Source organism: Chenopodium album, chromosome 19 (genome assembly GCF_948465745.1).
Source record: "Chenopodium album chromosome 19, dcCheAlbu1.1, whole genome shotgun sequence".
NCBI classification, from domain to species: domain Eukaryota; kingdom Viridiplantae; phylum Streptophyta; class Magnoliopsida; order Caryophyllales; family Amaranthaceae; genus Chenopodium; species Chenopodium album.
Genome location: NC_137852.1, coordinates 32,494,887 through 32,519,971, shown reverse-complemented (window position 1 = coordinate 32,519,971; position 25,085 = coordinate 32,494,887). Strand labels below are relative to the sequence as shown.

Genomic DNA, 25,085 nt, shown 5'->3' with positions numbered 1-25,085 from the left:
GACCACCTGATGGCATACACCAACCTCATGTGCTTACAAGGTTGGGACGATGCCACCTGGTGTCGTTGTTTCCCGGCTACACTGAAGGGCATTGCCCAGCAGTGGTTTGGCAACTTGCCAGCCGGTTCCATTGACAGCTTCAAGAGGCTAGCCTTCTTGTTTGCTACCAACTTCTCTATGAACATTCCTGCCAAGAAGACGAGCCTTGATTTGAGCACCGTCAGGCAGGGTGAGAGAGAAGGGCTACGCTCATATGTAACACCCTAGAAATTCCTTTCCTTAAAATACTCACTTTACTCTTTCGAAATGCAACTTAGGATAATCTAAGACATTACCGCCACCGTGAAAACGGCTAAGGCAAATATCAAAGAATCACAGCGGAAGACTTGGAAGTCAAAATTTAGAAATAACATAATTGTAAAACCAAAACCAAACCAAGGTAAAGTTTAAAAACCAATAAAACCAAGTTAAATAAATTCCAATACAACTTGGAACCTCTCAAGGCCCTTATTTAAAACCAAATCAATCAAACATTAGTGTTAGTCTAAACAATCAATAAAACAATTATCCAAAACATAAACATTTCACATCCTAGTGAAAACTAGCATAATTCTCTCTTCACTCATGCCCCATCATGAACATGCCTCAATACCTGAAAAGAGTATCCCTACTTGCCCCCACTACTCTCCATTAAAATGGATCATCGTAGGGCCAAGATAAAGACATAGCCAGAAACAAACAATACACACAATCAGTAAAGCTGAGTACGAAAGCGTATTTAAACACACTAACATGGAATTCCTAGCATCGCACATACTTACCTCATTGCACCTGTTTACAAGCATACACAACAAACAACACGACTCTTTAACTGGACACAAATTAATTTATTTAGTGTTGATTACACATCGAACAGGTTTCCTACCAAACCTGCCTCAATAAATTGAGGACCTCTTTAACTGGACACAAATTAATTAATTTATTTAGTATCACCTGTGCCACACATTGGTGGCGGAATTCCAGCGCATAAAATAAAAAGGGAATATACAGCGTCCTGTACTCCATTAGAAGTTATGGTTAAATATAAAACCCCATAACTCCCCCCATATGTTCATACTCAAGGTATATACGTTCCAAGAGTTTTGGTGCGTAATCTCTTTCACTTTACGTTGTTTACATATTATTAGACTTGGTGACGACTCACAAAGCATAACAATTCAATCATCCATAATAATTTAAACAAACACACATACCAATTTAATTCTTGAATGATTAGTGACCACATAAAATTAAATGTTGAACCCTTTTTATATCTACCTCAGTGTCAAAGACACCTTAAGCGCATAGAGCGCCAACAATCCTATCCCTCGGTGTTAAAACACCTTGAGTGCACAAAGGCACCGACATACAATTTATTCTTTGTGTACATAGACACTTGCATAGCTCCTTCCTCATGCTTAAAGCATCAATAAAAATTATATGAACCATAATAAAATTCCTTTTCAATAATTCAAACATAACCAAACATTTAGTTTGACTAAACATGCTTTCTATCATGCCATAAATAAATATGTAGTCCATACAATCATGCCAAATTATAATTTTCCAATCCATAGATCATCACCAATAATTCATGCTTCACATTTCAATTATCAACACCAATAATTCACAATTCAACACATGAACCTTAGCATGATACTACTTGAAATTAATTGATACCAAACCTAACATGATTCTACATCATCAAATATGCTAAGTACGCGAACGTACCTTGAATATGATCTTAAATTCGCCACGACTAGTAAAAATCGCTTACTTCAAAGTCTCCTACACATTAAAATTATAATAGTGTATCAAAGTCCACTCTAAACAAATTTCCAGAAATATATACTATTTAAAACCCTTCATAAATTAATTAAGCTGAAATTATATTTAGAACACCATAATTAAGTCCCCTTTAATGGGTAATTTAAATCCCCTTTAAAAACATAAAATTTAGGTTTCTACATAAAATTCCTGCACTATTTTTATAATTAAAACTTGCTGAAAATTAGTCTTAAAGCACTTAAATTGAAGGTCTAAACATTAATACATCATATACTTTCATAATTTTATAAATCAAGAACCTAGGGTTTCAAAAATTGGGATTTTTTAATCAAAATCAAATCTGAAAATTATTTAACATGATTACAACATCCAAACATCAAGATTTGATCCCAAAACTCATAAATTTATAAATAGATCTAAGCATAGATTAAATAAAACAAGGAAAGATTAATTTTTTTTTTTTGAAGAGCCGACTGCAGCAGCAGCCACCACGGCACGGCTGGGCTGCTGCCGCCTGTGCCGCCGCGGCTGCTGGCCATGTGCTGGTGGCGCGCGGTGGTGTGTGGTGGTTGCGGCCCGGCCACGTGCAAGGGGGTGGTGGTGGTCGGCCGTGAGAAAGGGGAAGGGGAAAGAGGAAGAGAAAAAAAAAAAGAAAGGAAAATAAGGAGAAAAGGGGGAGAAGTTTACCTTGGGTTTTCTCCACTCTGGGCAAAGTTGATTTGCCTCATAAGTGGGATATTTATACCCCTTCTCCTCCAACCCTTTTACCCTAAACTTTCCTCTTTTAAATTTTCCTAATCCCTTCCCAAATAAAACTTGTTAAAAAAAATAACTTTCTTAAATTAAAACCCCATCTTTAAAATAGAAATAGTTCAATAAACTTACCTTTTATAATAATATTAATAAAAATACTTTAATTAAAATGATTATAACAAATTAAATGTTTCCTTAAATACATACTTTAAATAAAATACGTATAAAAATACGGGGTATTACATCATATGTCAGGCGGTTCAACCTGGTCAGAATACAGATCCAGGGGCTGTCTGACGAGGTAGCTTTCACAGACTTCTTCAAGGGTCTGAAGGACGGGTCGGCCTTTAAGTTCGATCTTGTCCGAAAAGGGGCATTTACTCTACAGACGGCCTGAGGGAGGCGGAGAGCTACATTCAGGCTACCGACCTCTGTTCGTCTGGTAGCCAGTCAGACTCCAAGAAGTCTGACAAGCAAAACGAAAGACGGTCTGCTCAGCCGGGTAACAAAAAAGAAGAGAGCAAGAAGAGAAAAGAAGTCTGGGCGTTTAGTGATTCTGACCAGCCGTCCCAGAAGAAGAAGAAAGAGTTTAAACCGTACGTCCCCAAGTACGAGTTTAACAAAGACTGCAACTCCATCCTCATGGAGGTGAAGGATCGGCTGTCAATTGAGAAGCCGAATCCTATGAAGAGTTCCGTCCAGTCTCGGAACAAAAATAAATTTTGCCAGTTCCATGAGGAGGTTGGCCATGACACCAACGACTGCTTCAGTCTACAGCGGACGTTGGACTGTCTGGCTGACAAGGGGCTCCTTAAGTCCTACATCTCTAAGTCCCCAGCCGGGGCAAAGAAGAAGAATAAGGGTCAGTCCTCCAAGGCTGGCCCCCAACCTGCTAGTAGTTCGGAAACCGACAAGGATCCGGTCTACACTATAGCAGGCGGATTTTCATGTGGTGGCCCTACCATCCGGGGCACCAAGAGCCATCTTCGAAAGATGGACAAGGATGATGATGAGCAGGCGTCTGCCTCCTCCACCTTCCCAGACGTCCTCATAATTGAGAAGGATAGGGGCAGCGTCCGCCGTCCGCATGACGACCCGGTCATCATTGAATGTAAGGTTGCCAACCAGCTGGTTGGACAGATCCTTATTGACACCGGCAGCTCGTCAGATATTATCAGCCTCCGGTGCCTGCAGAAGCTGAAATACAATGTCAGCAGCATGCATCCGGTCACCCACCCCTTGGTTGGCTTTGGGGGTGGGATGGTCTACCCAGCTGGCAGAGTTGACTTGCCCATCCGGCTGGGAGAAAAAGGCCAGGGACGACATATTGTCGTCAGGTTCTTGGTCGTTGAGGAGTTGACCGCCTACAATATCATCCTTGGTAGGCCAACCCTCAACGAAGCTAAGGCGGTCATTATCCCGTCTCTCATGCTCATCAAGTATGAGCGGGATGATGGCTCTGTTGGTTCCCTGAACGGGGATCAGAAGACGGCAAGGGAGTGCTATCTCTCAGCCGTAAAAGATACTGTGGCCCCAGACGGCCAAGAGAAGGAACCAATAGACCTTGACGATGTCAAGGATGCCAACCCTGCCCCACCAGCCGTTGGTAAGAAAAGAAAAGCGCCTCTGCTGGTGGAGGTGAAGAAAGAGAAGAAATAGCAATCACTGACCGGTGAACGGTCAGACGAGCTCCGTCCCCAACCGGCTGGAGAAAACATTGATCTCGTTCTGGACGACAGCCGTCCAGAGTGTACGGTGAAGGTTGGGACGGTTGCTTATTCTACTCTGGGTGCAAGCTTGCACCTTCTGCTGCAAGAGTTCAAAGACATTTTTGCCTTTGAAGTGGAAGAGATGCCAGGCGTTAGCCCGGATCTCGCTGTCCACAAACTCGCCGTGGATCCCAAAAAGAAGCCCATCCGGCAAAAGAAAAGAAACCATGGCGAGGAAAGAAGTCAGGCGGCAGCTGCCGAAGTCAAAAAGCTGCTAGACGCCAGGTTCATTCGGCCCTGTAATTTCCCCGACTGGGTGGCCAATGTGGTCCTTGTCAAGAAACCGAATGGGACCTGGCGCATGTGTGTAGACTACACAGACCTCAACAAGGCGTGTCCAAAGGACAGTTACCTGCTTCCAAAGATCGACAGTCTGGTCGACTCTACAGCCGGTCACGCCTTGATGAGTTTTATGGATGCCTATTCAGGCTTCCATCAGAAACCCCTTTGGAAAAAAGATCAAGAGAAGACGGCCTTCGTCACTGATTTGGGGTTATTCTGTTATACCGTGATGCCGTTTGGCTTAAAGAATGCGCCTGCCACTTTCCAACGGATGATTAATACGGTCTTCATTAATCAAATTGGGAGGAATGTGGAGGCGTACATAGATGACATGATAGTCAAATCCAAGCAACAGGCGGATCACCTTGCTGATCTCCGAGAAACATTCACCACCCTCAGGCGGCATAAGGTCATGTTAAACCCCAAGAAATGCGTCTTTGGTGTTGAGTCTGGGAAGTTTCTCGGATTCCTGATTGATCAAAGGGGGATAGAGGCTAACCCCGAGAAGATACAGGCGGTAATTGACATGAAGTCACCCCGTTCTGTCAAGGAAGTTCAGAGACTAACTGGTTGCCTGGCCGCCTTGGGAAGGTTCCTCAGCCGGTCAGGTGAGAAATGCCTCTACTTCTTCCAAGCAATCAGGAAGAAGACCAGGTTCGAATGGGGAGACGATGCTGAGACGGCATTCCAGAAGCTGAAAGAGCACTTGCACTCTCTGCCTAGGCTGGTCAGTCCTCTACCTACGGAGACGTTGTATATGTATTTAGCCGTCTCAGATCATGCTCTCAGTGTCGTTCTCCTTGCTGAGCGAGACGGCGTTTAACTCCCGGTTTACTTCATTAGTCATGTTCTTAAAAATGCTGAACTCCGGTACCCTGTGGTGGAAAAATTTGGTCTTGCTTTGTACATGGCATTCAAAAAGTTGAAGCCTTACTTTCTGGCCCATCCGGTGGTGATTTACACCGACCAGCCACTCAAGCGGCCAATGTCTACCTTGGAGTCATCCGGCAGAATGTTAAAATGGGCTATTGAAATGCAAAGTCTTGAAATCACTTACGAACCAAGAAAGGCAGTGAAAGGTCAGGCGTTTGCCGACTTCATTGTGGAAATGACCCGTCCGGTGGCTCCGGATAATCTCAATCAGGTTTGGAAAGTGTATGTAGACGGGAGTTCAACAAAAAACGGCTGTGGTGCAGGCGTAATTTGTGAGTCTCTTGAGGGGGACAGATATGAGTATGCACTACGGTTCAAGTTTCAGGCCTCAAACAATGAGGCAGAATATGAAGCCCTACTAGCCGGAATCCGCATGTGTAAGGCGGCAGGGGCAACAAAAATTGACGCCTACTCTGATTCACAGTTGGTCGTTAGCCAATATGAGGGCACATTTGAAGCAACTCACCCGGCTATGATCAAATATCTTCAGGCGGTCAAAGTGGAGGCTGGGTCACTTGAGGAATTTCATCTGAATCAAGTACCTAGGTCTGATAACAACCAGGCGGATGCTTAGTCAAAACATGCATCTTCCGCCTGCCATGATATGCCTCGGTCAGTCTTTTGGGAAGTACTTGAAAAAAGAAGCATCTATGAAGATCCCATTGGAGTCCTAGACCGATGCTCTACTTGGATGGATGGCATCCGGGCTTATCTCTCAGACGGGACACTTCCTGATTCGCCACAGGAGGCAGCCGTTCTGAAAAAGCGAGCTGCAAACTTCGAGTTAAGAAATGGAGAGCTCTTCAAGGCGGGGTTTCTTAAGCCTCTTTTGAAGTGTGTAACCCCAGAGAAGGGGAAGGAAGTTCTCGAAGATTTGCACTCAGGGTTCTGCGCCTCCCATATAGGCGGTAGATCTCTAGCCGTCAGAGCCAGACGGCAGGCATTATTTTTGGCCCACTTTAGAGGCAGACGCCAAGGAATTGGTGAGGAAATGTGACAAGTGCCAGAAATTTGGCAAACTTATTCACCGTCCGGCTACTGATCTGACGGCCATCCACAGCCCAATCCCGTTTACAAAATGGGGCATGGACATCTTGGGTCCTTACACGCCTGCACCAGGCGGAAAGCGCTACATTTTGGTGGCTGTGGATTATTTTACCAAGTGGGTAGAGGCTGAGGCGGTAAAAAATATCAGGACCTCAGACGTGATCTCCTTCATCTGGAAGAATATCATCACCCGGTATGGGGTTCCTATGTCTATGGTGTTTGATAATGGGCCTCAGTTTGAGACGCCTCAGCTCAAGACTTGGTTGGGAGATCAGGGGATCTCAAGTTATTTTGCATCAGTTGGCCGGCCCCAAGCAAACGGCCAAGTTGAAGCCTTCAACAAATTAATCTCAGACGGCATAAAGAAGAAAATTGAAAGAGCCGGTGGCTTATGGGCTGAAGAATTAATTCATGTCCTATGGGCCATCCGGACAACTGCAAAGGGGGCAACCGGTGAAACCCCATTTCTCATGGTTTATGGTGCTGAAGCCGTCTTGCCCATTGAGCACTATGAGCCGACTCTCCGAGTCATGCTATATGATGAAGAGGCAAACTAGGAGGCAATGCGCCTAGCATTGGACTCACTTCCAGAACGCAGGGGCAATGCCGCCTTGCGTCATGAGATTTACCGTCTGAGAATGACAAGAGCCTACAACAAGAGAGTGCACAGGCGTCCCTTGAAAGTGGACGACCTTGTGTTACGAAAAATGGAGGCAACCGGTAGGGCCAATGAGCTTGGAAAGCTAACTCCTAATTGGAAAGGCCCCTACCGGATTTATGAAGAAGTAAGAGACGGCACCTACCGCCTGGAAACTCCAGACGGCAGGCGCCTGCCTAGAACTTGGAACATAGATAATTTGAAAAGATACTACGTCTGAGATTTTGTAATAATTTTTTGTAAACAAGAAGTATACATTAATGAGACATGGCTTTTTGTTTTCATTTTTGAAGTTTTTTATACCCCGTCTGAAACACAGACGGGTTGCATGTTTATTTTTCTAAGTTTGATACTTGGAAATTGAATGAACGTCTGATTGACAAAGAGGCAAATGGCCAGATAATTAAGCTGAGCACAAAAACGCTCAGTGGCTACACAGCCGGTCTCAATCAAGACCAAAGGCCAATGGCCAGATGGCTGATTTTCCCATAAAACCGCCTGTCCCTACATGGACTAAGGCGTCCGGCGACACCCCTCCGGGTGCAATCGTCGCAGAGAGAAGCCAACATGCTTACTCTACGTACCAATGCGGGCGGCCACGATTGGACGGCTGAATCAGCCATTCATAGCCGTCTGCCTGAACAGCTTAAAGAATGATTAAGGTTGGAAATCCGGATGTCCATGGACATCAGTCGGCGACTGATTGCATTTCTTACTTAGCGTTTTTTCGCATTGAAATTGTACACATCCTCGTTTGGGGCAAAAGAGTCGTACAATGGCTATATGAACTTCACTTAGACGGACATTACCGTCTAGGTAGAACCAGAAACGCCTGTAAATGTACGGCTGTGCACTTGGTTTGGGGCAATCCCTATTGTGATTGATTGACTTACAAACGTATAATGCTCCCTGCAGCATCAGACGTTCCCAAGTCAATCAACCAACCCCGTTTAAAACCAAGCACACAGTCGTCCAGGGGCAAGGACAGCCGCATACTTTTGATAAGTTAGGCAAAAAATTGAAAAATTGAAGCCGCATGCTTTTGATAAGTTAGGCAAAAAATTGAAAAAATTGGAGTGCAAACACAAGCGCAGGAAATATCAAAACCGACTCAGTCGGTGCATTCATTAAATTTCCACACAGCCAAACGGCTGTAGTGGATCAATTGCTATCCGGACCCCGTCCGGGAAAGAGAAATTGTTTAACAAACACGGCTCCTTAGCCGGTAAAGATACAAATCTACTCGGCACGCAGGCCGGAAAAGCAAGTTTGTTGGCATACTGCCGCAGAAAAAGAAAAAAAAAAAAGGCAAAGACTTGGCTCACAGCCGCTGAAACTATTGCCCTGCGGACGGCCCCTCCTAGTCCTTCCCGCCTCCCTCGAGGATCTCAACCTCTGGAGCTTCAGCCTCAGCTTCGGCTTCAGGCTCAGGTTGCTCCGTCTCAGCCCAGACGAGGAAGGACTCCGGCTCAGGCAGACCCTTTTCTCTCAAGTAGATGACCTCGTCAGCATACTTGTGAGCCAGAGCCCAGACGCCATACTCCTTCCCAGGATACAAGGCTTCCCAGGCGATCCTCATCATGGCGTCTTGGTCGGAGGCCATCTCAGCGACCAGGCGGTTTTGCTCCGCCTTAAGAGTTGCCCGGAAGGTCTCCTGAGCTTTAGCCGCCGCCTCCTCCATCTGGGCCACTTTGCTCTTCAGATCAGCATTTTCTGAAGAGGCGCTTTGGAGCGCTTGGGCCTTTTTGAGGTCCTCCCTAAGTTTAGGGAGGTCAGCCTCCGCCTTCTTCTGGGCCGCCTCTGCAGCCTCAGCCTTCTGGTTGGCCGCCTGCAGCTGCGACTCCAGCTCTGAGATCCTGGCCGCCTGCGTCATTTGTGTTGCTTTAGTTTTAAGTTCATTAACTATAGACGTGTGTAAAGCAACGTCAGTGGCATTTGTGGCGGACAGATTGGCCCGTCTTACCTCATCCCGTTTGCGGGTGTAAGGACGCTTGAGCCCGTCTACCCGCAACATGGCCTGCAAAAATAAACAAGGTCAGGAATACAGGCGGGGAAAGGGGCAGAAACAGTTATAAAAACAAAAAGAGAAAATGGCTAAGTAAGCTACCTCAGCCAGAAGGGTCAAGATACGTTCCAGATTGAACGTCTCAATCCCCGAGATAGCATCTTTATCCCGTTTGCCCACAGCCTCTAGCATTGCCCGCGCATGCTGCTGGACGTCTGGCCAGCGAGGCGATCGATCTGCACCACAATCAGCATCAGATTGAGTTACTAAAGCTGCGCCTATCTGGTTTCGACCGTCTGAGGATGACGTTTGCTGAGAGTGTGATTTCACTCGCAAAGGCCATCCCAGTTCAGGCGGGGATTCAAAAGGATTCTTACCTGCAGAGCCGGCGTGGCGAGAGCCGCTCACAGCCGTTGATTGCCCTCCGGTTGCAGGAAGATGGACCAAATCTAGGCCAAAGGGGCCTGACACTTGTTCGCTTCTCCCCCCAACTCTCATTTGCCTCCCAGACGGGGCAACAGGGGTAGTCACGGAGGCGGCCTTCTTTGAGGACTTGTTGGAGGACTTGTTAGTTTTGGAGACAGGCGTCTCCTCCCTAGCCCGTTTGAGAGTCTTCTCAAACGTCTTGTCCATTATGCCTCCTTGAAAAAATAACAACATAATGTCAGCAGACGAAGAAAGGAAACTTTGAAAGAAAACTCTTAAAAGAGGTCAGGCGGTTACCTTGGCCTTGAGCTCCCTCGCCTGCTCCTCCGCCAAGTCTCGGCGGATCTGTGCTGAGGACCGCTTGGGGGTCTTCTCTTCTGGCAACATGTTTAATGCGTTTTCTGCAAGTTCAGACGGGAAAATGGTTAGAACATAATCAAGAAATATATTTCCGATACAAAAGTACTACAGACGGAAGTAAGTCAGGCGCATACGTCTATCAAACATGTGCCCTAGCCCGCAGGCGGCTAGGAAGCACTCGTCCCTGAACCAGGCGCTTTTGGGTATCCAATTCTTTGGAACCTTTATTGTTTCCCCGGTTGACAGAGTTGCGTCTGCGAGGCCGAAGAGATCAGCCTCAATTATTTTGTCGTAATCCTCATCCGGGATTCGAGGAAGACAACACTTCCGACCCATAAGGTCAGGCTTCTTATTGTACTGACGGAGTTCGTAATTCTCCCGCTTGGTGGGAGCCGTGCACAGGTAGAACCTGTGTTTCCAGCCGTCAAACTTGGACACCTTGTCCAAGGTCATCATATATTGGGGGAACGTGGTCAGGGTATACCACGCTCTGTACCCGCCTGGGTTGCGACTAAGATAGTGCATTTTGGCAAATGCCTCCCAGCCGGGGTGAACCCCTTGAAATTCGCAGGCGGCAACATACCCCAATATGTTTGCCCAAGAATTGGGGGTAAGTTGCCAGACGCCGAGGCCATAGCCTCTCAAAATTGCCTTCACCACCTGGTGAAGGGGGAAACGAAGGCCCGCCTTGAACGTTGTCTCGTAACAGCCAAAGTAGCCGTTTGCATTACGTTCAGTGTTTTCCCAAGAAATGGTGCCGTCTGGGGGAGGCACCCTTATTTTCCACCCGTCTCCCATAGGGTGAGCCTGCAAGAATTTGTCAAGACCTTTTTCCATAAGGTCAATATCTTTTGAGGAGACGTGGATCTTGTAGGGATCATCTTTCTCCTTCCACGTCTTCCTCTCTTCTTCCTCACTATCCTCAAACGGAGGAAGATCGTCGCTGCTCTCTGAGGAAGAGACGTTGAGACCACTTCCCGTCTCCTCCCCAGATAAGGATATGGAAGCTGAGGCGGCCTCCTCACCGCCTTGGTCGTGGGTCTCTTCCACGCTTTGGTCGCATTCCTCCAAAAAGGAATCTGGAGGAGTTGGGGGGCCACGCGGTGGAGATCTCTCTAGAGCCGTCTGGTGTCCAAAGCCAGACGTCTCCCTTTCAGGCGTTTGGCCGCCTGAGGCATCACTTCTATAATCTGGATCTCGTGCCGTCTGCATTGTTCGAGCCATTGTGTCCTGCACAGACGCGCAAATGGTCGGAATCCAAGCATGAGGGTGGTCCCAACACCCTGAGACGGCACTACCAGTCCTAGACTCTGCCGTCCCTGGTGAACGGCTGGATTCTACCCTAGGTTGTGCCGTGTGTGTTGGTGATGAATCCATTTATTGCAAGGAATATATACAAACGGAAAATGTAAAAAGAGCTGAAAGAGTCAGAGACGGTACCTTTAGATTTGATATCTGAAGGTAGATGGGTCCGCCTGTGTTGATGCGACTGAATTCTTCGGAAAATACGCCTGACTCAGACGGATGACTTATGTTCTCTCTTTCAAGAATTTCTCTAAGTTTACTCTGAAAATTTTTGTGAAGCGTAAATGAAAATATGAGGGTAAACGGCTATATAAAGAGGGTAAATGAAGGGGTATTCCCGTAATTTACCCAGAAGTTGAAAAGTTAAAATTGGGCGGTAAAATTACCACCACTCAGTGAGTGACACGTGTCACAGATGCCACGTGGCGTGCCACGTCACACCTGTGAGGGGCAAATGTTTAGGGTAATTTTACCCCTCCACGTGGCCCAATCAGAGGGTGACACGTGTCAGCCCGGGGATGGTCCAAAATGGACCTATCCCTGTGTGACACGTGTCATCCCAGATATTTGGGAGAATGTCGGCCTTCAGGCCCAAATCCCGAGAAAGCCGTAATACGGCGCAGCCCATCTTTGATTAGGGTTCTGTCACCTAATCAGGGGCACAAATCCCAATGACCCTATAAATAGGGAGATTCCCCTCTTTTGGAGGACACGTTCTTTCATTTACTACAAAACTGTCCCTTTGATAGAGACAACTGAGCTAGACAACCTAGCAGATCCCCTCCTAAATTTCCGCACCTTTCTCTCTCCTTCAAGTTACTAACTTGAGCGTCGGAGGCGGAGCACCACCCAAACGGTGTCTCCGTTGATTTTGCAGGTACAGAAGCCCTCCGGACCAGTCTTCGAGTTGTAACTCTCCCAAGGGACAAAAAACACCCAAAACACTAGGAAATAGAGTGAAATTTGTTTGCTTAAATGAGCTGTTCTTTTTGCCATTTTTGTTTTTCTTCAATGAGCTATCCTTTTCCCTTTTGAATTGCTTTTGCAAGTGGGGTAACAATAAATGGACGGATATGCCGTTAATAGATTCATCTATGACTCTAATTGTAATACCCGTATTTTTAATGTATTTCATAAATTATTTACTTATTTATAAAATATATTTTGGGTAAAACTATTTTAATTATCAGATTTAAATGAAGTAATAAAGTTTAATCTTTGGGTCAATACCTAGCTTACTCCAATATAGTCAATTTCATAACAACCCTATCTATCCTATTTTCATAATTGGGCTAATAATTCTTTCATCACATTACTATTTCATGAGGCCCAAAACTTACCCTAACCTACTCTGCTCTATAAATACTCTTTCAATCCCCAAAATTTCCCACACAAAAAGTCAATTTGGTCAAGGTAATTATTTCTCCTCTTATTTCTCTTTTCTTATTCTTTTTCCTTTTTCCTTTTCTCTTCTTTCTTTTCTTATTTTTCCCCTTTCTTTTGCTTGTTCTTTCACGTGGGATTTCATGAACTCCAAGTTGCTACTACTCCCAACCACCGGCTGCCACCGCTGCCGCCACCTGCCACGCCGCCGCCGGCCAGCCGTCGCCCAAATGGCCGGCCACCACCCACGGTGGTTCTCCCTTTCTCTCTCTCCTCTTGTTTTAATTTATTTTTAAGTAGTATATTTTGGGATTTTGATTTTAATTATTAGTATATGATTAATATGTTTTATAATTGTGTTTTAATGATTAAAGAGGTTTAATTTCAGATTTTACAAAGTATTATGAGTTAGGGTTTTAAAATTATTAAAGACTTGATTTTTAGGGTTTTTATGAACAATTGATTTAGGGCTTTTATAGTAATGATGTTTTGAAATTTTGGTGATTATAACTACTAATTAGTTTAACTTAATTTCCATATTATTTTGAACACATAAATTCGTGTTTTAATTTATAGATTTCCGTTCGTTAATATTAATCCCGTTTTAATCCCGATCAGGTTCTAAACTCATCCGATTTTGACAAAAAAGAGTAGTGTTTTCCATGTGGAAACAACGTATTAAGAAAGATTCACTACCTCTGGTAGTGAGCACCACCCTCTCGTGGCCAAATTCAGCCTCTAAGTATGATTTTCGGGCAGTTTTTGATTTTTAACGAAATTTTTTTTAATTTTTATCCTTGAGTTTAAAGGGTAAGAGATAATTTAATTTTTCTATGGATAATTTAAGTATGAAGATGTATTTTGATGAGGTTTTGAAGTGGTTTTTGATTAGTTTAAAATGCTGGAATTTTATTTAAAGTAGTATAATTGTGATTTTAATAAAAGGGTGTGATAACCTATTAAAAAGGAGTTTAATTAGGGGTTTTTAAATAATTTTCAGATTATTCTAAATAGTTTAAAGTGAGTTTAAGTTGTTGGAAATTGTGTATACAAGAGTAATTAATTTAGTATTATTGTCCCTTATTGTAGGAGACTTGATTCGGGAATTGTTGTAGTGTTTTCAGCCACTTTATGGGCTTAATTGAGGTACGTTCGCGTTCTTAGCATATTTGATGATGTAGAATCATGCTAGGTTTGGTTTCAATCAATTACAAGTAGCATCATGCTAAGGTTTATGTATTAAATTGTGAATTATTAGTATTGGTGATTGAATTATGAAGCATGAATTTATTTGTGATGATCTATGGATTAGAAATTATATTTTTGGCATGAGTATATGGACTACATATTTATCTATGGCATGTTAGAGAGCATGTTTAATTAAACTAATTGTTTAATTATGTTCAGAATATTGAAAAGGAATTTTATTATAGTCCATATAATTTTTATTGATGCATTAAGCATGAGGAAGGAGCTACATAAGTGTCTATGTACACAAGGAATAAATAGTATGTTGGTGCCTTTGTGCACTTAAGGTGTTTTTAACACCGAGGGATAGGATTGTTGGCGCTTTATGCGTTTAAGGTGTCTTTGACACTGAGGTAGTTTTAAAAAGGGTTCAACATTAAATTATATGTGGTCACTAATTATTCAAGAATTAAATTGGTATGTTTGTTTGATTGAATAATTATTGTTGATTGATTTATTATGCTTTGAGAGTCATCACCAAGTCCAATAACATGTAAATAACGTAAAGTGAAAGAGATTACGCACCAAAACTCTTGGAACGTATATACCTTGAGTATGAACATATGGGGGGAGTTATGTGACTTTATATTTGATCATAACTTCTAATGGAGTACAGGACGCTGTATATTCCCTTTTATTATTATGCGCTGGAATTCCGCCACCAATGTGTGGCATAGGTGATGCTGGCACGGTTAGCTCCCGTGTCAGTGGGCCTCAATTTATTGAGGTAGGTTTAGTTGGAAACCCGTTCGATGCGTAATCAACACTAAATGAATTATTTAGTGTCCAGTTAAAGAGTCTTGTTGTTTGTTGTGTGTGCTTGTAAACAGGTGCAATGAGGTAAGTATGTGTGATGCTAAGAGTTGCATGTTAGTGTGTTTAAATACGCTTATGTACTCAGCTTTGCTGATTGTGTGTGTTGTTTGTGTCTGGCTATGTCTTTATCTTGGCCCTACGATGATCCATTTTAATGGAGAGTAGTGGGGGCAAGTGGAGATAATCTTTTCAGGTGTTGAAACATATTCATGACGGGACATGAGTGAAGAGCGAATCATGCTAGTTTCTATTAGTTGAGATGTGGTTTATTGCATTCAAATATTATATTATATTATGTTATGCTTATGAGACTAACGCAAAGGTTTTCATAATTTATTTGATTTTGATAAGGGCCTTCAATGGTTCCAAGTTGTAGGTTGATTTCATTTGACTTCGTTTGACTTTGGTTTTAATCTTTACTTTCGTTTGGTTGACTTTTAAGTTGACTCGTTTTTGAATGGTTTTGAGTTAAGTCTTCCGCTGTGTATCTTTGATCGTTGCCTTAGCCGTTTTCACGGTGGCGGTAATGTCTTAGATATTCCTAAATCGTATTTTAAAAGAGTAAAGTGTGTATTTAAAGGAAAGAAATTTCTAGAGTGTTACACTAACTATTTGAGTCTTAGAATTCCTTGACTTTAGATGGTGGTGACGATGGAAATTCTGAATAGATTAACAAAAAGAATAGAGAAAAAATAAAGTGAGGAAAAGTCCCACATGAAAGAAAAGGAGTGTTAGTTTCTCCTTGTTTGTATATCGGAGTATTTTAATACTACTTAGTTGAGAAAGTGGGCGGTGAGGTCAGGCCTAGCTTTGGCCTCGAGACTTTGGGAGTGCCGATGCGTGGGTGGTTTGTGGGTGCTCTATTTTTTTGAAGATTCTTTTTTTAATTTCTTTGTTTGTGAATAGAATATTTATATTTAATACTTTTTTTTTAAAATTTTATTTTTACAATCGGTTTAAGGGCTATTACACTCCCTAAATTTCAGTTCTTAATTTATCGAGTTATGGCTTGGCGATTTCCTTGTATTGTGCTAGCAGCTCACTTCCTCTTCCTTTCTCTGCCTATATATAGGTGTCTTCCTAGTTTGACGAAGATCTTTCTTTCTTTCTTTTAATAGATAGGAATGAGTGCTCACTATAGGGGATATGATCTATCTGATTTTTTTTTTCTTTTTTCTACATGATAAATCTAGGACCCTTCAAATCATGTTTGTGCCTATGTTAGTTGTTGTTGTTGTACGCCCCTTCGACGAGTTGTTGAACTAGCTCGCGAAGCTCTTGTAGTCCTTAATGTTTTTTCAAGCACTAAGAGTCTGTTCTCTTACGTTGAAATTCAGTTCAGTTCAGCTGTTCAGTTCAGCTCCTAATTTCCTTCTCTTATAAAATATTCATTTCAGTTCAGTTCAGTTCAGTTCAGTTCAGTTCAGTCAATGAGAACAAGCCCCAAGTATAATTGTCACTCACTGTCACCTTACTCTTTTGAGTAATTAAATAAACTTGTACATTGTTGTCAAAAAGAACGATAGAAATAATTAATTAATAAAGTGTAAAGCATATTTGATTACCACGAGATATAGGAGGATAAACTCGATAACCCTCGAACTAGTAACTAGCAAAGGATGAGGGTTTAAGAGAACCCAATTCACTTTAAAGACTTGACTCATTTTTTGGGCTGTTTTCCCAACTTTACCTTTCCATCAACAATTTCACTTACACATATAGCCGTAGAGCGGTGAAAGAGGAGCATCAACACCAAAGCTTAAACTCTCAACAATGGCGGACGTCACCGTCGAGAAGACTGAAGAGGAGCTTCGCAAAGAGCTTGAAGCTTTGCAGCGTCAACAACGCGAGGTTTTCTTCTCAATTTCACTTCTTCTTCCTCAAATTTCTGCACAATTTTGACCATGAATTGTACTTTCTGCAGATTACAGAGCGTATTAGGGATCCAAGAGGGCTTCGTCGCGGAGGTTTTTCCAGAAATTTTGGTCCCAATCAACGTGGTTTTGTTAGACCCGTAATGCTCTCTTCTTCTTGTTTTGTTGTTTCATCATGTTTTAAAATTTACAGATTTTCTGAATATTTGATTGATTGTAGATTGATAGGACGAATTCGAAGGATGAGCCTCCTGCGAAGCGTCGATTGAGTTCTGCAGTTGTTAAGGTCTTGATTTTTCTTTTGCTAAATGATTTTGTGGTGCCCTAATCTTGGAGTTCATTAATTAATTGTGGGTTTAATTTGTAATTGGAATGTGTTCTTGATTTTGTGTTATGGGTGAAATTTGATGAATTGAAGGTGGATGGTGATGGGGAAGTGGCTGAAGGTGAAAATCCAATTAGTGGAGAGCAAAATGAGGGTTCAGCTGCTGCTGTCTCGGGTTCGTTTAGCAAGAATGATCAAAGGTCTTCGGTTCTGCATCAAAGTCGATTAGGTTCTGCGAAAAACGGTGATTTACGGGCAGATAATGTTAGTGATTTGGGAATGTGACTTTATGTTTTACTAAATTGGCTTTTAGTTTGATGAACAAGGTTTGATGTGTCTCTTGGAATTGTGTTTTAGGGAGCTGATCATCAAGTAAAGGAAATTCCTAGAGTTTTGCCTAAAGACGAGGATCCAAGATTGGTTAATCGGAATAGGAGGATGTTGGGTCAACTTCTGGGGACCCTGGAGGTATGGTTTACATTTAATTGTTTGCTCCTCTCCCGTAAATGTTATATTGGTGTGGATGAAATTTGTGTATGCTGGAGCGTAATTGTTTGTTTGAAGCTTAAAATCGGTTGCAGGAAGTCCTATTTTCTTCATGTCTATTTCCCTTTGAGCCTGTTGCCGATGTCAGCTACTTTTTTCTCCTTGAGAAAATCCTAGATTATTGCAATCTGTAAGCATTACTATATGTAGGTTGTTAATTTAGTATCATAATTGAGGCTTCCTAGTATTCTTGTAAATGTGATAGTGACTTAATGTTTGTATCACAATTGGCAGGCGGAGTGTGTCTTGATACCATTAGTCCATTTGCAACATTTAACTATATTGTGATTGAAACCTTGTAGAGGTGACACTGAATTCTGACTGGTTAAGAACTGTGTTTTGCTACAGCTAATCATAATAGAATTCCAAAATTATTGTAACATAGGTTTCTTTGTATAGGTATTACCGTATTAGGTAGTACTCTGTAAAATTGTAAATGCTGAAATCTGACATCCTTTAGTTATAGAATAGCCTCTTCTATACAAGAAGAAAGACCATACCCTCCATGTGCCAAGTATCACTATATCCTTTGATGGGCGCCAGTAGATTTTTCTTTTGAACACTCATATGGTGATTTTTGATCGTGGTGAATTTCTGTGCCAACATACTAACATAGTGAATTAGTTATCATGGTACACTTTAAGGATAGCTCTACTTGATTTGTGAGTTTTAATAGTCTTCTTGCATCCCTTATTGGGGTGGGATAGTCCCTACAGGATAGGAGTTCACCCATGTCCACAGTTTTGATTACAGTTCTAGTTCAGTTCAACTCATAGCTCCCAATCCCACTTGTGACGAGATTGTCATTGGGGATCAGAAAGTTGCATGCCCTCATAAAATCTTCCCTATGACTTTGAAACTTAATCTACTAAACCTATGTGACATGGAACTGCCCTCCCTGAAATAACTATCTTTCTCTCACATGCTCTCCATATCCCATGGTATGTGGGCCTTATCAACACTAACTTTCTTTAACTCATTTTTATATTCTTCTTTCCCCAATATCTACCAAACCTACCCACCCATGCCCTACAAAACCTTTAATATGTGTGCCCAAACCTAGTAAAAGATTATGGCTCCATTTGTTTGGGTGTAAAATATTTTCATGGAAAATGAATTTCCCTCATTTCTCCATTTTCCTTTGTTTGTTTTGTTTAAGGGTAAAAGCAATTTTCCCATAGGTAAAAATTTACTTTTTAGAGAAGGAAAGACATTTCCTTTGTAAAAAGAAGTATGACATAGTTTCCTCCAAACTCCTCACTTCTCAATTTTCTCCTCTCTATCCTTTCTCTTCCTTTACTATCGGTTTCCTTACTCTCCATAAGTTTCCTATTATCAAACAAACAATGGAAAATACTTTCCACAATCATTTTTTTCATTGAAAATTGTTTTCTTTAAATAATGATTTTCCATGAAAAGTGTTTTCCATAAAAGCAAACGGAACCTATATGTTGAAGGGGGGAGTATGCACTTCACATCTTAGATTACATATTACACAAATTTCATATTAAATGCAACAAAGGAAATTTTTTTGTCTCACAAATCATACCCCTTTGTTGTAGTTGATATGAAATGGAGGTAGTATTAGGAAGTTGGTTACGCATTATTCTCATGGAGAATATGTTGTTCCATTTATTGTATATATTACCATAAAACGGGTTCTGTGATAGGAGGGCTCTTTTAAAATAGATGCTTGAATGATTTAAATTACAATCATTTGTTATAATGCTGAAAGGCTTAGGGCCTATTCATTTATATGCATTGATAAAATCAGGTGGAGCGAGGGTACCAGGTTATCTTTGTGTTGTTTTCATTCTGCTACATGCTTTGTGGGTGTTAGTAGGGCAGTGAAGATGTGGTGGTGTAATGCATTTTAAGCTAATTTGTGGTGCCTCCATATCTTCCCCTAAACTGATAGAATAACTTAGTTTGCTTCTTTGCGGGCTATGACTGGACTTTTAGTACTCTGTAGATACATAGTGATGGAATTCAATGATAATTGCTATATTATACTATCTCAATTCTTTTTTATTCTACTGACTTTACATTTTAGACTTTTTTTTTTTTTTTTTGTTCTATTCACTTTGCTTTATTCTATTTATAGTATACCTTTAAAAAAAAAAAAAATTTACCCCTTCAACCCCACAATAAATACACATTTTTTTATTTTCTCTTACTTTATTTACTTTTTTTTTTTTTTTTTTTTTTGACGGGCTCTTACTTTATTTACTTTGTTCTTACATAAACCCACTTATTTACATTCTTCTCTTACTCTATCCTACTTTATCATTTACTCACTCATTTTTTAATCAATCTTTAAAGCCTTAATCCCCAAAGTGGGGTCGGCCACATGAACCAAAAGTGATTATTCCGTATACTCATCACAAAAATCTTCCTCCTCCATCCCTTACAATCAAATACCTCATTCTCATGCAAATCAATATGCTAATATGCTTCATATCCTTCCTAACTCCTTCCAACCAAGTCATTTTCGGTCTCCCTCTACCTCGTTTAACTTCTCCATGATCCCTCACATTTTTAATATTTTCTTAAAATATCTATAGTAACTGAGTAGAACATAGAAGAATGGGGGAAATTTTTTTGGCTGTTTTGGGTACTATTACTCTGTTCTTGTAAATTCTGCATCTGCTCACATATAGAAATTCTTTTTTATCGATAAAAAGGGGTGTGTTTGCTTTTACTGACTAATTCTTTAAATCAGATTTTACTTTATACTTTATTGGCTAAACATCCGTAATTTGTTACTTCTTTCCCTACACGTTTCAAAATCTGTTGTATTAGTCCATTACAAGCTTATGATTGTAGTGGATTTATTTATTTTATTTATTTAATTTTTTTTTGTTCTTTTTCTAATGGTTTTATCCGTTCTGCTCTTTGCAGAAAGTTTGAATTTTTTTCTTTAATTTTTTAAAAACTCTATTATGTTTTTGTTTCAGAAATTTAAGAAGGAAGACATGCAACTATCAGGGACAGATGCATACATGCGAAGATCAAGCTCCTTGCAAAAAGTGAGTACATCTTTCCCAAGGTTCTTCACTGTTAGCAGACATGGAATGTCTTGCTAGTTCCAGTTTTATCATTTTGTTAATCGGCACAAATCCTATCCTTTATGCATAATTTAAGTAGTGGTCATTTATTTATCTTTTTATGTATCGAGCAAAGCTGAACAAACAATCAATGTTGTGATCAGCTATTTGTTTGTTGAATTTTATTTCAATGGTTTTCATTTCGTATCATAACATTTGACATTGAACTTTGGTGCGGAGGTCCAAAAAATGTGTAGATCTTGCTAGACTTTCATAGTAATTTCTTGCTGACAGAGGAATTTGATCCTACTAGGCTGAGCAAAAAGCACGTGAAGAAAGTGAGAAGCTGCGGCAACAAGAGCGTGAGCGAATGGCTGAAAACAAGAAGCGTGATTTAGTATGCTATCTATGAACCCTTCTTGTGTTTTGGAGATTGTAGTGCTTTGTACTCCTTATTTGTTGTCTGACCCTAGCCACATTATGTATGTCTTATGATGTTAATTTTCTCAGGTACTTAGAGCTCGTGTAGCTGCCAAGGCCGAAGAGAAGAAACTGGAATTGCTGTTTCTTCAATGGAGCGAGCATCATAAGAAGCTTACGAATTTTTTAAGGTACCCCCTCCTTAAATAAAAGCCCAACAGGGCACACAATTTTTGGGAGGAATTATTGTGGAGTGATGACAATTAAAGCTGAATACAAAAAGAAGGGTAAAATAGTTTATTTCTAGGGAAAGTATTAGGGAGTTTTATTGATTAAATGTGAATGTAAAAAATAAGTTAATGGTTTACATGAGAAATGGGCTCTATATAGGGACGGAGGAAGTACCTTTATTTATTAGCTTCAAGGATAATTTGGAGTATGGAATATATTTAAATTTCTAATCATTGGACAATTTTCTATTCTGCTGCAGGTTAATTTTACTTTAGGTCCAAAAAGTATCCATATTGGCAATTTTATTGAGCCAAAGATAAGTTTCAATTCATGTGCATGCCGTTCAAGCAACTGGATGACTTGATTTTTACCTGGTTTGGCATGTGATATTAGGTATTAATTTAGGTCCATTTTCCAGTTATTATGGCTGATTAGAGAATATTTTTCTTTCTTTATGTTGACTCAGGACAAAGACAGAGCCACAAATCTATTACATGTTTGCTAAGTCAATGGAAGAGGATGTGGAGTTAAGTGAACAGAAGAAAGAACAGGTGATTTTTTAAACAATACCGTATTGTGTATAGGAAGCTAAAAATCCTATATTTTTGAAAAATAAAGAGCGAGTGGAAATCAGAATATATTCATATTTTGTTGTATTTGCCAATTGAATTTGTTATTCAAGGAAGTCTATTTTAGAGGGCCCATCATGTTTGTCACCGTTCCAAGTTGGTAGCCCAAGCTATTATTATTTGATTTCATACCAAATTACGTAGTTTATGGACAGGGTAGCTAAAACTCCTTCATATGCGTCATTGAACTGCAGGCATTCTTGGAATGGAAGACTGCCAGGAGAGAGGAGCTTTCTGCCTATCAGAAAGAAATCCATGAGCAGTATATTGCTAATGTGGAAAAGGATCTCGATAGGTTGATGACTGCAAGAAACTCAAGACATGCAAACAATGATGCGAACTTGCAGGAAACCATGGACAAAGAGTTGGAAACGCATAGGTTGGAACATGGGCCCAAGGCACGAAAAATCCCTGGTGCCAACAATGAAGATGAAGAGGAGGTTGAAGATATAAATGTTGGTGAGGACGACATGATGGATGATGTCCTTGGCCTTGATGAGAATGAGAGAGTTGATGAGCCAATCAAACGTGATGAAGGTGATGGCAATACACGATTGAGTTCTTTGGAGTAGTTGAATTGGAGGCTTTGCTGGTTTACATTGAATTTTGTTTGGTTTCCTTAGGGCTTCATAGTTTTCAAAGTCGGTTAGAATTGTGTTAAAATTGTGTTGAATTGGAGGCTTACTCTTTAGGTAATTATTGCAGTTGCGATGAGGCCGATGACTTTGGATACTGTTACAGTGTTACCCTTATGTTGTGGATGATTTATGCCCTGTGACAAAGATCTGTTACCACACTTATTAGTCTTGTCACTACTTTTCTTACAAATTGAAGCTAGATTTGACACAAGTATGAGAATTCTAAGGTGTTTATTTAAGAAATGGTCGGCATAAAGCTTTAAACCACGGCCCACTCGTGTAATTATCCTTGTTCTTTTTACAAAAATAAATTTTACTGATTTTAGAGTATGTTGTTTGGTAACAGTATGAATTGAAACTTATCTTTGGTATGAGTATTGGCAATTGTTTAAAAGATATATTTCGAACATTTATGTCAAGATAAATATTAGAAGAAAAGGTGATGTAAGGAGTCTGGTGTGTGTTATCATCTTGTTGGAGTTCAAGACTCACTCTTGAACTTTTCAGCACTTAGAAACTGCTTGAAGTATCACATATAAAAAAACAATGAAGAATTTCAAAGGGTAAAGGTGATGAACAATTGTGATTAATTTGGAATAGATTTGAAACGCTAAAACGTTGTAGTAGTAGTAGTAAAAGGATTATTATGATGAGAAGTTGCAAAGGGTAAGGTGATGCCCATTTAGTTAGATTACTGAAAGTTTATTTTTGGACCAACTAGGCAACTAGTGAAACTGGATGTTAAAAACACATCCCCTTAATGCATTGGTTGTCACCAATACACTATCTTCTATTAAAAAATCATGAAGAAATGTGTTGGTAATTTGGTATATACTTGTTTTTTTTATACTTGCAACACACCTTTTATCACGCTTATCGATGAGGTGATTAAACTAGGTAAACGAATGAATTAAGCTATGAAATTTAAACTGTAATAACTTATCTCTTTCTTCTTGTAGGTGCTAAAATTTTGTAAATTAATTTATCCGTTTACGTAGTTTAATATCTTCCTTAACATGCGTGCTAAGAGTGCATATTGCTAGTTTGCAACTAAATAAAAACGGAAGAAGTATATACATACAATACACTTTAACACATAATAGGGTTTGGGTTGAGCTAATGGATTGATTGACCACAATTGTCTACAAGGAGTAGCTTTTAATTTCGATTGCAAATAGTTTATGACCTTTCATCGGTCTGTTATTATTGATTATTATTATTGAATTGCATTTGTATAGAATACAAGTGTCGCAATAAGCATGTACTGCCATTGTAGTTAACACTTAGTGTAAATTTTATACTATTCCCTTAATATTACAACATTGGAGGGGAAACAAATTTTAAGAGTAGAGAGATAGAGAAAAATAAAGATAGGAACGCATGTGATGAGGAGAGAGGAAAAGAGAAACATGTACATGTAGGAAATGTTGTAATATTATTTGTGAAACTATGTAATGATAATCGTTGCAATATTTGTGTGGAACAGAGAAAGTATTTTTTTTTTGTGACAAGGAACAACTAGATTAATGATCAAAGTAGCACAGCCTAATAGTATAAGGTTGGGGATCTATTGAGGTGGCACATCATTTGAATGTTGCCATAAACTATCAAATGTTGTTTAATAGTTATTCCTAATATAATTCCAAAGAGAATGGGTTGGAATAATTACAATTACAATAGTGTTTAAAATAACTCAATTCTGCTATAAGCTAAAAGTAGTTAGAGTTAGACCCAACCTGACTTAGCATAAATATTTGGTATTCTAGACTGTTTCTGTATTTGAATGTGGTCTCCTTTTGGATTCCTAATTAGGTTTATGTAGTTGTTTACAACAAAATTATATCACCCCAAGTAGCGCAAGATGACAAGGGTGTCGAAAACTCAATTGTTATGGCCTCAAATGTTAGCGAGAATGTTGCTAAGATGAGTCTTTTCTTCGAAATAATGTAAATTCTCATTTTGAAGCCCAAGCCCACTTTAAAGCCCAAACAAACCCTTTCAACCTCAAAACCTCTTTTCCAAAACACAAACATCATTTCCAACCCAAACACAAAGCCTTGAAGAATTCCTTAAAAAGCAACTTTGCTTTGACAATCAAAATATTTTTGGCAAAAAGTGTAATTTGTACAATTGTACGGGCAACCAATGGAAGCTACGGGTGGGAGATATGTAGATTCCTTGAGATTCTTACCTCTAGTCTTGACACTTTGCACTCTAATCCAGACAAATTGTATTATGGGGACCACACCTTATGGTCGTCTCAGGGGGTGGCACAGGGTGATCCCCTTGGTTTTCTCCTTTTTTCTTTGGTTTTACAAGCTCTTGTGTGTAAAATCAGAGAGACTTTTGAGGTATGTCTTCAGGCGTGGTATTTGGATGACGGCACTATTATTGGAGACTCTTTGGTGGTCAGGAAGGTTTTACAGTTGATTATGGAGGAAGGACCTCGTTCTGGGTTACTTCTTAACGTGGAAAAAACAGAAGTATTCTGGCCCACAGAAAACCCTTGAAGCAGGCTTGTGGGTGTTTTTCCACCTAATATTGCTCGACCATTGCGTGGTGT

At 40.5% G+C, this 25,085-nt stretch overlaps 1 protein-coding gene across 1 annotated transcript; it reads left to right on the top strand.

The window, feature by feature from the left end:
• The first annotated feature begins 16,461 nt into the window (after positions 1-16,461).
• LOC145595159 (protein-protein interaction regulator family protein) lies at positions 16,462-22,684 on the top strand. The gene is made up of 10 exons (XM_081651528.1): positions 16,462-16,663; positions 16,737-16,826; positions 16,907-16,972; positions 17,105-17,275; positions 17,369-17,479; positions 20,515-20,586; positions 20,918-21,001; positions 21,115-21,215; positions 21,722-21,806; positions 22,079-22,684. The coding sequence occupies exons 1-10, from the start codon at positions 16,586-16,588 to the stop codon at positions 22,454-22,456; spliced, it is 1,236 nt and encodes a 411-aa protein (XP_081507654.1). The 5' UTR covers positions 16,462-16,585; the 3' UTR covers positions 22,457-22,684.
• The last annotated feature ends 2,401 nt before the right edge of the window (positions 22,685-25,085 follow it).